Source organism: Ammodytes marinus (assembly GCF_949987685.1).
Source record: "Ammodytes marinus genome assembly, chromosome: 7".
NCBI lineage: Eukaryota > Metazoa > Chordata > Actinopteri > Uranoscopiformes > Ammodytidae > Ammodytes > Ammodytes marinus.
In genome coordinates this window covers 10300662-10313271 of record NC_137211.1, presented here as the reverse complement: position 1 = coordinate 10313271, position 12610 = coordinate 10300662, and the positions used below count along the sequence as shown (strand labels likewise).

Sequence of the window (12610 nt, the reverse complement as noted above, 5' to 3'; positions counted from 1 at the left end):
CTATGTACCTTGTTTCATTCATTTTCATTTTTTGATTTAATGTTTTCAAGGTTCTTTTTTGTCATTTTTGGTGTACTTGCATGCAACCAAAATTTGCATCAGAATAAAATGACCAATAAAAACCATCAAGTGTAAAGAAGAAAGATTAATTGCCAATTGAGTAGTACTTCTGTATATTCCATCATGGGACAACTGAAGGCAATAATACATAAACAGCAACCCGAACAAACGTTTTACATTATCATGTTACATTTTTTATATTTTTATATAGTCTGTTATACAGTGTGTCAGGACATCTTTCCTCAATACGTTTACTTTATTTATTATTGCCACACTGCAATACTTTTAGTTTGAACTGTAGTTATTATTATAAAGGAAGAATATAATAGTTAATATTTATTTTTAATATGTACCGTGACACTTTCACTCCAGGAGTCTAAAATATTGAATCATGAAATCATATTTTGAATACAGAATTAACTGAATTTAATTGAATCCATCAGCAAATTTAAACACATTTTAAACAAATGCATTAAGCCCTTATTAACAAACGAGTTGCCTATTTATTAGTGATGACCATACCTTTGCTCCATTGTTAACCAAGGTTTGAACCTGTCCAGTAAGTGCCATATTCAGACCAGACCCAACACCCCTCTCTCTGTGTGCTCATCTCTTCTGTCTGCCAGATTAATTGTCCATACGGTGCCTGTGATATCAGCCAGGGTGGCTGGAAGATGGTGGGTATTAGGACTGCTCCACAGCCAGCCCAGCCAGTGTCTTAATCCCTAGTTTGGGACGAATTTCCACCCAAATACTGGCCTAATCAGCTTCTAAACTTAATGGAGAAATTAGAGCCCTGAGTAGTTTACTTAATGGAGAAAGACACAGAGGGGATAGAGGTGAGTGGGTGGGGGTGAGTGTGTATGGCAGTGTGGCCTAAGCCAGTGTGGTTCCAACACCCAAAAATCTTTTAGTTTGACCATTAAAGGGAGATTTAACAGGCTGTCTAAGCGGCTCGCTCCGTGTCTGTAAACAAGTCCAATCCGATCAGCCACTGGCTCTTTTTCTGTCTGCCAGTGAAATTAGACGCACACACATTCTCAGACACACAATTACTAAGAAATTACACATGGTTATACAGAGGCATGCCCCCACGGAATCAACCGAGTTTTTTAAATTTGCATCCAAATTCATTGGTGGGTGTGTGAAGTTTTAGGGGAGTGGTTTATTTGACTCTTAGATGGATGAGACGGTAAACGCAGCTCGCCTTCGCTGATATTGTGTTAACACTATTCTGTCAATCAACTTTCCTATTTGACTTAACTTCCAAAAGTCAAAAGGGAGAGAAATAACGGAAAACAGAATGGAAAAGTCTGTAACAGAGATGCAGTGATTGAGGAAACATTTGGAAATGTAGAGACAGAGGAAAGAGAGATGAATGAGTGTGGTGGTGGTATCAGGGGAGGGCAGGCGGCAGCTATGGCGGCGGACGGCTCAGTGTGTTTGTGTGTAAGTGTGTGTGTTAGCCTGCGTGCATGTGTGTGTGTGTGCGTGTGTGTGTGTGTATGTGTGGGTCAGGAGAAAAGGGAAGCAGGCTTGCCGGGTCGTCTCTGCGCCGGAGTGGGCCGTTAATTAAATCTGAGGGACAGACAGGAAGGCTGCATCCCTCCTTCTATGCTCCTCTCCATCTCTCCTTCTCTCATTCGCTCTCTCACTCCCAGCCGCTGGCTATTTGGAGGCTCTGTTAGAGGTGGAGTGGTGGGAGGGAGAGAGAGAGAGAGAGAGAGAGAGAGAGAGGGAGTGAGGGAGGGAGGGAGGGAGGGGGAGAACAGGGGCGCCGAGGCTGAGAGTCTGGCTGCCTGTGGAGACTGTAAACCGTGGCTCTGCGGTCAGACCGGAGACTCAAACAGGCAGATAAGGTGTTTTTGGGCCGCCACGCTCTCTCTCCTCTGCTCCCTGCACTCAAGACTCCCAAGGCAGTTACAGCCAGTCTGTGTGTGTGTGTGCGTGTGTGTGTGTGTGTGTGTGTGTGTGTGTGTGTGTGTGTGTGTGTGTGTGTGTGTGTGTGTGTGTTGTTGGGGGTTGTAGCGGTAGTTTGGGGCTTGAGCACATTTGTGTGTGTGTGTGTGTGTGTGTGTGTGTGTGTGTGTGTGTGTGTGTGTGTGTGTGTGTTTGAGAGTGTGCACCTTTCCTTGTGTGGTCTTAAATGCCTGGTTTTAGATGTTTGCTTGTGTGTGAATCTGCAGCCCAGTGTGTTTTGTGTGTTTTCTTTTTTCTTTCTCAAACTGACTGTGATTGAGCAACGCTTTTTAAGTATGACCAGTCATAGTTATTACATGATTAGCATAGAAAGGAAATAGTAAACAAAATAAACACCCCAGGATTTAGATATTAGCTCTGTCATATAGTAACACAAAGGGAAATGTGGGCTGTAAATATTTTAAAATCCTACTGCTAAATAGGGACATGGCTGTACTTCCATGAACAAATTTCTCAGGGTTATCATTCATAAGGACATGTTAATGTCTTTGTCATGAGATGAAATGTACTGATGATGAAAGAAAACAGAAAAAGAAAATAGAATAAATGCAATTCATTTCATTTCAGTTATTGTCCATTTTACTTGCAAAACCTTTTATACTTACATACTTACATTTAGATCAAACTACTTTTTTTCTGTTCTTCCCTGGTGTTTAAAGTGATGCATTGCTGCTAAGTTACTTAAAGGCATACTAAGCGACCTCCAGCAAACGCTGGCCGAACATTTTTTATGTTAATAAATGTTAATACTAACTGCTGCAATATTTGACAGGTAGCGGATGGTGAGTAGATATTAGCTGATTCGGACAGAAAGTGTTTAATCGCTTAGTATGCCATTAAGTAGACTCACATTTTCTTTTATCAAATAAACAACATGGTTTTGTTACATTTTTAGTTTTTACTAATGAACTTGTGAAAATGTTGTTAAGGAAAAGAAAACATTCCATCTTGTGCATCACCACGTTTGCACCTTTGACAATTTTTACTATAAGAATCCACAGTACCCGACAGAACGACAAAAACAAAGGCTTTTAGAAAAACCCTGGAGGTTTAGTGTTCATTGTGTTACATAACTATACCGGGTTGCAAAAGAGACATTTATTTATACAACAATGTCACCAATTTTTTCACTTTAGGGTCAGCCATATTTCAGTCAGTTGACTGCACACTCCAAACTTTTTTTTTCTCACTCTTCTAATGATTTCTATTCTTCCTCTTTTCAGTTGTGTTTTTCTCCTGCCGCCTCTCTTCATTTCTCTGTTTACCTTTTGAAAAGACATAGAACTTGACAAACTGAGGAGCAGTGAACGAGGCAGTGTTATTGTGTGTGTCCATGTGCACGGGTTAGCAGTGGCGCATCCTTCCCTCAGCGTGAGCAGAAGCGCCTCTCTCGCCATCTCCATCACCCACCCACCCCACTCCTCCTCCCCTCCCTCTCCCAGCTGCATCGGCCTGTAAGCCAATCAATGGCGGGGCTTTCAGGGCCGGCGGAGGCCCCGGCGCACGGAGGGGGGATCAATAAGTTATTAGCACCATTCTGTCAGCTGTAATGTGGAGATTGATCGGGGGGCTGCGGCTGGCGGCCCACCCTACGTCCCCGCCTGTCACTCCCCCCTTCTCTCCGCCCGTCCCCCCTCCCCGGCCTGATAAAGATGACAGATTAACGGAGTAAGAGAGGAATTAAGGAGTCTGGCTGTCTGAGCTGTCACCACGTTTCATGGGATGGAGAGAGGAGAGCAAGAGGACTAAAGTTTGAGGGAGGAGAGGAAGAGGAAGAAAGAAAGAGCAATGCGCCCCTGCCTGATTATTGGCCCTGGTGGTGTCACATGAAAGAGAAATAGTTTGGGTCCTGCTGTTTCCTCTTTCTCCATCTCTCTCCCTCTGTTTTCATCCCTCTTTTCTCTCAGTGGGAGGAACAGCAGAGGTTAACTAGGCCCTGGGGGAACTGAGGCAGAGGCCAGAATATTGTCTGTTTTGGGTCTCCTTCTTTTAAAAAAACACTGTTTGTTGACTGGTAATGGAGAACACAGGGGGCTTCATCATAGCAGCTGATGGCATTTGCACTTAACTTTTGCACTCTTTTGACAGTTAAAATCCCAGCCTTCAAGCTAAAATACAGTAGAACTCTTGATTCCATAACCACTCATTCTTCAGCCATATTAACAAGCTTGTGATAGGGAAATGCCCGGGGTAGCAAACTTGACTGTAAGCGGTGTTAGTGGGAGTAAAAGGGTTAGCACAGACACTAGCAGAGCTCAGGGTTAGGCATTAAAAGGGAGCGTCGGTGCTCTAAGAAGCCCCATTTAATTGGCTTTAAAAGCTTTCCGCCCTCAAATCTCTGGCCCTCGGGCTCTCGCTCAGGAGACACAGTGTCTTGAGTGAGGTCGGCTCAAGAGACGACTCAAGTGTGTGCGTTTGATCATGAGAGGGTGTGGATATGACCAGTGTGTGTGTATGTGTTTGGTGAAAAGGGGGTTTAACAAATGGGGGTTCTCTTTTCCATTAATATTCCACTAATAGGATAGATGGAGACATTTTGAATTGAAGAAATGTAGTGAGCATGAGTTAGAAATGAGAAGAAAAACAGAATGAGACATAATAAAGGAAAATTGAATGTTTGAAAAAAGATTCAGGGCGGGTGCATGCACTTGTCCATTAGCGCTCCCCCCTCCCCTCCATGTCTCTTTAGTAAAGTATAGGTAGTGGATCTCCTCAGGACCTGAGAGGTAACATCAGACACTGGATCATTAGTGGACCTCCTCCCTCTCCCTCTCTCTTGCTTCCTCACTCACCCGCTGATCAACAACAAGGGCTCCTTCAGCAGCCCAACAAGATCCTCTGAATCCTGTCTGAATCTCTTTCTACCTCTTTCCCTTCCCTGTCTGTCTGTGTCTTGTTATAAAGAAGAAAGAACTTAAGTCTGGGTGAAAGGGTTAAGGGTTAAAGGTCAGACTCCACTTCGGCTACACTCTTCTGTTGATGACTGTCCACCCGTTGCAAAGGTAACAACCATGTCAGGAGTAGACACACACATGACATGACAAAAATCACCAAATGCCATCTGCGAGGGTATTGCTATGAAATTATATTGTGTGTATTTCCCATCATTTTTCATAGTGTTTTTCGCACGCCAGGCAAATTATGAAAAAATTGCGGTGTTTTTAAAAAGGTAGAAAGAGGGAGAAGCGGAAACAATATTCTCTTTGAGGGAGGGAGAGAAAAACACCCACCCCATCCCTAAAAATATGCGCTTAGAAGAGCGAGAGAGAGAGAGAGTGAGAGAGAGAGAGAGAGAGAGAGAGAGAGAGAAAGAGATAAAGAGTAAGAAAGGAAGCAGTTGCTGCTGTGGCTTGGCTGTTTGTGTGAAGGAAGAAACGTAGTTGGAGAAAAAGCAGAGGTGCAAGAGATAGAACTAGAGAAAGAGAGAGAGATAGAGAGACAGAGAGGGAGGGAGTAATGACAAACAGCCTTTTCCTTCCTGCTGGCGCTGCATGCGATGTGCTCTGTATCCCCTCCCTCTCTGATTAGGCCAGTATTGATTTGAGGTGTGTTTGAGGGGGGTCGAGGTGAGAACATTGGGCAAGAAGGAGTCTGGGAGGAGTGGAGGAGGAGGCTGTAATTGTTCACTAGATGCTCCTCATTGGTGGCAGGGGAGGAGGGAGAGGGGGAGAGAGGAAAGAGGAGGAGGAGACAGGGAGGTGTTAATGGAAGGACAGAGAGAGAGAGAGAGAGAGAGAGAGAGAGAGAGAGAAGTCCTGACAGGAGGAAGTTTCAAACTCGTCTAACGTAGAGTAGAAAGAGTAGAGGCAGATGGAGAAATAATAATACAAGGAGATCAGAGGTGTGTTTATGAGGGGAGTGGAGCAGCGTGAGAGAATGGGAGGGGCTGTAAAAAAATAAACACATCATATAGACATGACAATGTAGGCTGAGAGGAATTTTTTCGCAAGCTGAGCGACTCTCGTGCAGTCAGATGCTTCGGTGCCAACATCTGGGAAGAGAAGAAAGAGGAGAAGAGAGCAGGGATGACACTCGAGGACAGACTGTGTCTCTGTGTCTCCCCCAACGTCTCCTTCCAACACAGGCCTCTTTCCTCCCTTAAATAGACTCCAAAACTCCAAAACACACACACACACACACACGCACACGCACACGCACACACGCACACACACACACACACACACACACACACACACACACACACACACACACACACACACAAACGCACACATGTGAAAGAGACGGCCAGATCTGTCATCCATGGCGGTGCAGGCCCCCTCTCATATCTGACAGTGCAGGCACATCTCCAGACGCCCGTGGCTTGCTTCACTTGCTCCGTTTTTTTCTCTCTCTTTCTCTCCACCTATCACATTTTTTGTTCTTGCTTTGGCCCTCTGCATTTCCAAAGCAGCTGCTATGCATTCAGGTAGACGTGGAGCATTGCTTCATTATCAGGCTTTTACTTTGGTCTTTTGTTTCTGACTGCTCTTCCCCTCCTTGTGTGTGTCGTTACAGATGACCTGCTAGGCAAGAGGAGAAGCTTCTCTCCCAACAGCAGCAGTGAGTGTCCCTCTGAAAGCAAGAAGTCACGTAGCGTATCCCCCAAAGGTAAGAATCACGCAGTGGATCGGTGTATTGTGACGTTGCAGATGTTGCTAGGAATGTGCATATTTTGAGGGGAAAACGGTTGGAAACTGTAGGAAAGAAGACAGGACGACTGGGTGTTGAAGTGAAAGAGAAAGAATTGAAGCTGCAGATGGAGAAGAAGAAATTAGGAGCTATTATTTTAGCTGTTGGTGGTCACAAACTTGATGACAAACTTCTATACCATCCTTCTATTAACCCTTTCCTCTCTCTGACACACTTAAAGTTGCACAGACGCACACACGCTAGAGGCAGTTGGTAAAAGGTCAGTACACCCAGATTACCAAACCAGACACACACACACACACACACACACACACACACACACAGATGGAACCATTAAGACACTGAGTACTGCTGCCACCCCAATGAGACGGATTCTCAAAACATTTAGAAATAGAACTTTTAAAAAATCTCGGATTACCCGGTCAATCAACAGGCCTTACTTTAAACAGTTTTCATTTGGAACAATTTTCTACCGCAGATGTAGTTCCAATAAAAGCTGTGATTTGGGTAAGCTGACCCTTTTAAAAGGAAAACAGTATGGGTGGCTGTCGTCATGCCCGCTTTCTCCTAAACAGCACATTCAGTAATATATGTACATAATAAAATATCTTGGATAATTGGTCCCTGTATATAGAATATCATTCTGGCAGGCCAATCCTAATGTACACACCTATCGATACCTTTTCATCTGGTCTCTATATGACATGAGAACTACATAAATAATGTACCTTGAGGAAGCACACCTTGGCAAGACAACTCCCCTCTGTAGGTTTGCAATCCAGTCGCCATCCTCTATTATTCATATCTCTCCTCCACGCGGCGTGAAACCGGGCGCCCGGCGTGGAGCCCGCACAGCCACCGGGCCTGTCCCTGTGGGCTGCTGAGGACGACTTCCTGACTGATGCATTATACAGCAGGCCAGACCGCAAGACTAGTAGCAGCTACCCGCACTTTAAGCCTCATCTCCGGAGACACCTGAGCAACATGCATACACAAACACACACACACACACACACACACACACACACACACACACACACACACACACACACACACACACACACACACACACACACACACACACACACACACACACCAGGATACTCCATAAACCAAATAACGTCAACAGCACACATACAGTGACACAAGGCTCTATATGAGTAAAATCTTGCGTTATGACGATAAATGCATTTTGTGTAAAAAATAGATGAGGGAGAGTGTTTGTGTGCTTGCATTTGGATGTTGGATTCAGTCTAGAGCTCGGCAGCAGCACGCTCTCCTCCACCTTTGCACTCTTGGTGACCTTTGACCAACAGCAGCCCAGCCTGGAGCCTCTTTCCCTGCACTCATCCATTACAGTCTTACTTAGACACAACCCGGCATCTAAAAGATGCATGGTTTGTTTGTGCGTGTGTGTGTGTGTGTGTGTGTGTGTGTGTGTACTAAGGCTTAGCTTTCTTTTAAGGCAAATAGAGAATACATTTTTTAATGTGCTCTTGTGTCTGTGTTGTTAGGCTTTTGCCTTTAAAGAAACCAGCTCCTATATATGTGTGTGTGTGTGTGTGTGTGTGAGTGAACAGTCTAGTGTTCCGAGAAGTGCATTTAAGCCATTTCAAAACACTTCTGATCCTGTGTCTTAACCTTGAGGTCTGTCCACACCCAATCCCTGACTCTGCACCTGCATGTGTGCTATCTGTATTACATCGTTTGCCTCAAAGTTTGGCGGCAGACATTATCCCTTAATGACTAATGCAGGTGGAGAACAGATTGAGACAGAGAGGGTGGCGTTTGGATGGAGCCAAAGAGATTGGGTGCGTTTGGGTTCATGCCTGCGTAAATGATGTCTGTTTTTCTTTTTGTTGCTAAATCGCCCCCCTTACCCCCCCCCCCCCCCCCCCCGCTGCGTTTAGAAAGCAGGAAAACTTTAGACAAGCACTGACTACGTGCACACACACACACACACACACACACACACACACACACACACACACACACACACACACACACACACACACACTTGAGGACCATGGGTGGATTAGCTGGAGCTTGGCGGTGGAGACAGAGCTGCTTGCGTGCTAGCTTCCTCTCCCCCACCACCACCATCACCACCACCTCCGCTCCTCAGCGCCACTACTGCGCGCCTGCCCGGGGCCAGGCTCAGGTTTCAATAAGAAGGAAGGTGGTAAAAATACCCCCCCTGCTTTCTTCTGCTCTCCCCTCCCTCTCTCCCTCCCCCTTATCCCCGTTCTCCCTCTTCTAACTCCCCAACCACCTCCCCGTAGCCCCCACCCCCCTTACCTTAGATCAAGTTACTATTGACAGAGGGAGGGAGGAGGGAGGTCAGAGAGAGAGATTAAGTGTGGGGACTGACAGCCAGATAGATATCATCCACTACATCATCTTCACAACACTTTAAACACAGCACAGCAGCACGACTACCACACACACACACACACACACACACACACACACACGGAATAAGTTGAGGTTTCTTTGGTTTCTTTTTGTGATTTTTTAGTCTGCGTTAAAACAGTACAGTAAAACAAGCCTACTTAACCTTTCACTCTATGCCAGTGTTACTGCATGGTTACTTCTATACTTTCAGTCAGAGTTGTAGTGAGTTCATGCTAGGGTCAGGCTCAGACCATTAACAATACATGGCTGTATGTGTATAGCCCGTACTTGAGTGGTTTCCTGTCCTGTCCATCAGTGCTTTCTCTTTAATGAATGATTTGTGTACAAGTATCTTTGCTGGATGATATATGAGGAAGAAAGGGCAGTTGTCATCAAAAAATACATTTGCTGTGCCATTTTCTGTTTTAAATGGCATCCTGGTTGCATTTTGTGAGGTTTTTTAGAACTGCCTAAGGAATTTTTACCCAGAAAATCCACCTCTTTTTTGGCTGAAATCACAAAATGTGACAGAAAACATCCCTCCCTCCAAATTGTGAACCTATAGATTATTTAATTGAAATTCCAGTGTTGAGTATAAAAAAAAAAAAAAAAAAATGCAAATTGGTTCCTGTTCCTCCAGCGCTTCTGTACAGAAAATGTTGAGCTCACTAGTGTCAGATTTAGTTAGTCCCCTGTCCCCTTGGACAAGTCACTGATTGTATACTTAGCCAGGCTGTTAAACAGTGATGTCCTATAATGTAATTTGGGTGTTGAACTACAAAATCTCTAACTCTGTTGCTGCCGTTTGAATCAGGGCAGTAAATTTGATGTTTAAGTGTGTGCTTAAGGCACATTTCTCACAACCATTATGACTGACATTGAGATGGATGTGGATGAATAAATTAATTTAATATATTTTGCAGAAAAGATACCTCAGTGTACAACATTAAGTAATTGCAGGTTAATAGACTAAAACTGTTTTTGAGCCAGATGTTTCAAGTTGATATTTATTCCCTAATGAGTGGGGTATTGACAGTTTGTATTGACATGCTGATTGGTAATAACAGAAGTGTCTCCCTCCTCTCTTCAGAGAACTCCCAGAGCCCGGTGGTGGAGGCAGGCGGCAGCCACGGCCACATGAGCCCAGAGGAGCACTACAGGCGCATGATGTCAGCGCTCAGCGAGCAAGGGTCCTATGAGGAGCAGCAGCAACGCCTCTACCAACTGGCAAGCAGCATGGGTCTGCCCGGCCACGGTCAGTCAACAGGCTCTGTGTGTGTGTGTGTGTGTGTGTGTGTGTGTGTGTGTGTGTGTGTGTGTGTGTGTGTGTGTGTGTGTGTGTGTGTGTGTGTGTCATTCTCACATCATTCTCACTTTCATCATATTGGCTTTCAAATATCTGCAGCGCACTCTAATTGACAATTTAAACCACAGTGCACGGTTGATTTTTAAATTCAGACTCATGCTGAATCTAGAGTTACTTTTCCTTTAGTCATTTTTATTCTATTTTGAAGCAACTTTGAAGATAGTTTGAAAAAACATAAGATTAACTTCAAACGTTTGGAAGCACTCCAGTTTCTATTTTCCATCACGTGACACTATGTCACAGAGATGTAGCGCTCTCTTCATGTTTAGGGTACCATGTTGAGGTGTGCCACACTGCTGCCACTGTAAAACCCCAGCTGACATTTGTATTCGCGGTGCTTGCCCACCCAGTGTCAAAGTGTCACTCAGGGTGATTTCTGACCACCATGGCTCTCCGTAGTTAACAACACCCACAAGCCGCCACATGCATCAATTCCACAATTGATCCAGGAGTTCTCGTTGGCTGCCTTCCAAACCTCTTAAATCTCCCAACACCATAGAAACCACTAGCGTGTCTCCCAGTTTTTTTCAACTTCTACGGACACATAAAATTGACCGGTTTTAGCTTAAGAGAATTGTAGTTTGATAGGGAAAAAAGAAAATTAGAAAAGTTGCCACTTTCGGATTTTACAAATTGGCTTCATATTCATTTCACTGGGCCTGCCATAAAATCTTAACCCCTTTCTCACATTTTTGTAAAGAATGTAACATTAAGTTCCACCAGTCTTTATGAGCTCTCTCGCAGTAGCATATATCCAGTCGATGCCCTGGCCGAAATTGTAGTTTTATTTTTATTTGATTAGTAATGATTTTTAATTGCTGGCTGCAAATCTAGGGGACGAAGCCTATAAACACTTTAATGGCCTCTTCCTCTTGTCTTAGAGGAGTTAGAAGCAAGAGGCCATGCATTGTGGGGGTTTTATGGCCCAGGGTACAGTCTGATCGCTGGCTTCCTTTCCCAGAAGCTTTGCTTTGTTTTAGGCAGACGCTCTGGCGCAATCGAGACAGACAAGCTCGCTTCCTCACTTCCACATTCCAAATTGTTTGATAGTTTCCACACTGTCCTTTTATTCTGCACACATGCATTCTTCTTCCAAGCTGCACCTAAAAAGCTTTCTACGTGCAGAAGAAGAGGAGAAAGAGGTAAACAGAAACTATTACAAAAAAAATTAGGAAATTAAGGGGGTAACAAAGAGGAGGGCAGAGGTGCATAAATAACTTCTACCAGAGCATGACATTATTAATGACAACCTATGCATACAAGTTTACAGTTTATTAATGATGCTCAGTTCCCACACAAATAAATACAAAATACACTAAAGCCACCTCTTCATAATAAGATTTCCTTACAGCGATGTGTATGTTTACATCCAACTGCTGTGTTTGTGCGTGTCAGATCCCTTTAAAGCGGATGATGAGCCGTGGGGTTTTGAGCCGAACCCTTCCCCGACAGCCCAAGTCTTTGGTATTGCTAATCTTCCTTTAACTGGCTACTTCTACTTTCATGAAGAACATTTTTTTTAACACTATACCTTCCCATCCTCCGTCTCTCCAATTAACATTGAAAAGTCTCTAGGAGGTGGGACAGAGGGGACGGCTGTTTTGTCTCTGGAGAGGCTGACGTGACTCACTTCGGAGGAGAGCCCCTTGACATTGACCTGGTCTACGATGGGGCCCATGTTGACCCCCTGCTCCCTCTCCCTTGGGCCCCCCACTACTACCACCATCCCTCCTATACATCTCCATCTCAAGCACTGCTTTTATACCCCCTCTCCTCCTCCTCCTCCTCCCCCTTTTCCTTACCCCCACCTCCAACTTTCCCTTTAGCCTTGGTCCCCGCAGAGCATCCTTTCATGTGTTTGAAGTGTAGGCCACAGAAAATTAAAGTGTGTGTGTGTGTGTGTGTGTGTGTGTGTGTGTGTGTGTGTGTGTGTGTGTGTGTGTGTGTGTGTGTGTGTGTGTGTGTGTGTGTGTGTGTGTGTGTGTGTGTGTGTGTGTGTGTGTGTGTGTGTGTGTGTGTGTGTGAAAGAGGCAGGAGTGAGGAGGAACTCTTGTGTGTACGATTGTGTAGGTGCAAGGTGTTGTTTGAGAGGCTCTCGCTGGACCTGATGGGCAAAATAAAAGTAGGGGGAGGGGGGTAGAGGGGGTGACAGGGTTGTAG

General features: G+C 44.8%; 1 protein-coding gene across 2 annotated transcripts in view; it reads left to right on the top strand.

The window, feature by feature from the left end:
* Positions 1–12610, top strand: part of samd11 (sterile alpha motif domain containing 11) — a 47099-nt gene that overhangs the window by 19334 nt on the left and 15155 nt on the right. For both annotated transcript variants that reach the window (XM_080031123.1, XM_080031124.1), the window contains exons 5-6: positions 6556–6648; positions 10175–10339. In XM_080031123.1, the coding sequence (XP_079887249.1) occupies positions 6556–6648; positions 10175–10339 (258 nt within the window). The remainder of the gene's footprint in view (positions 1–6555; positions 6649–10174; positions 10340–12610) is intronic.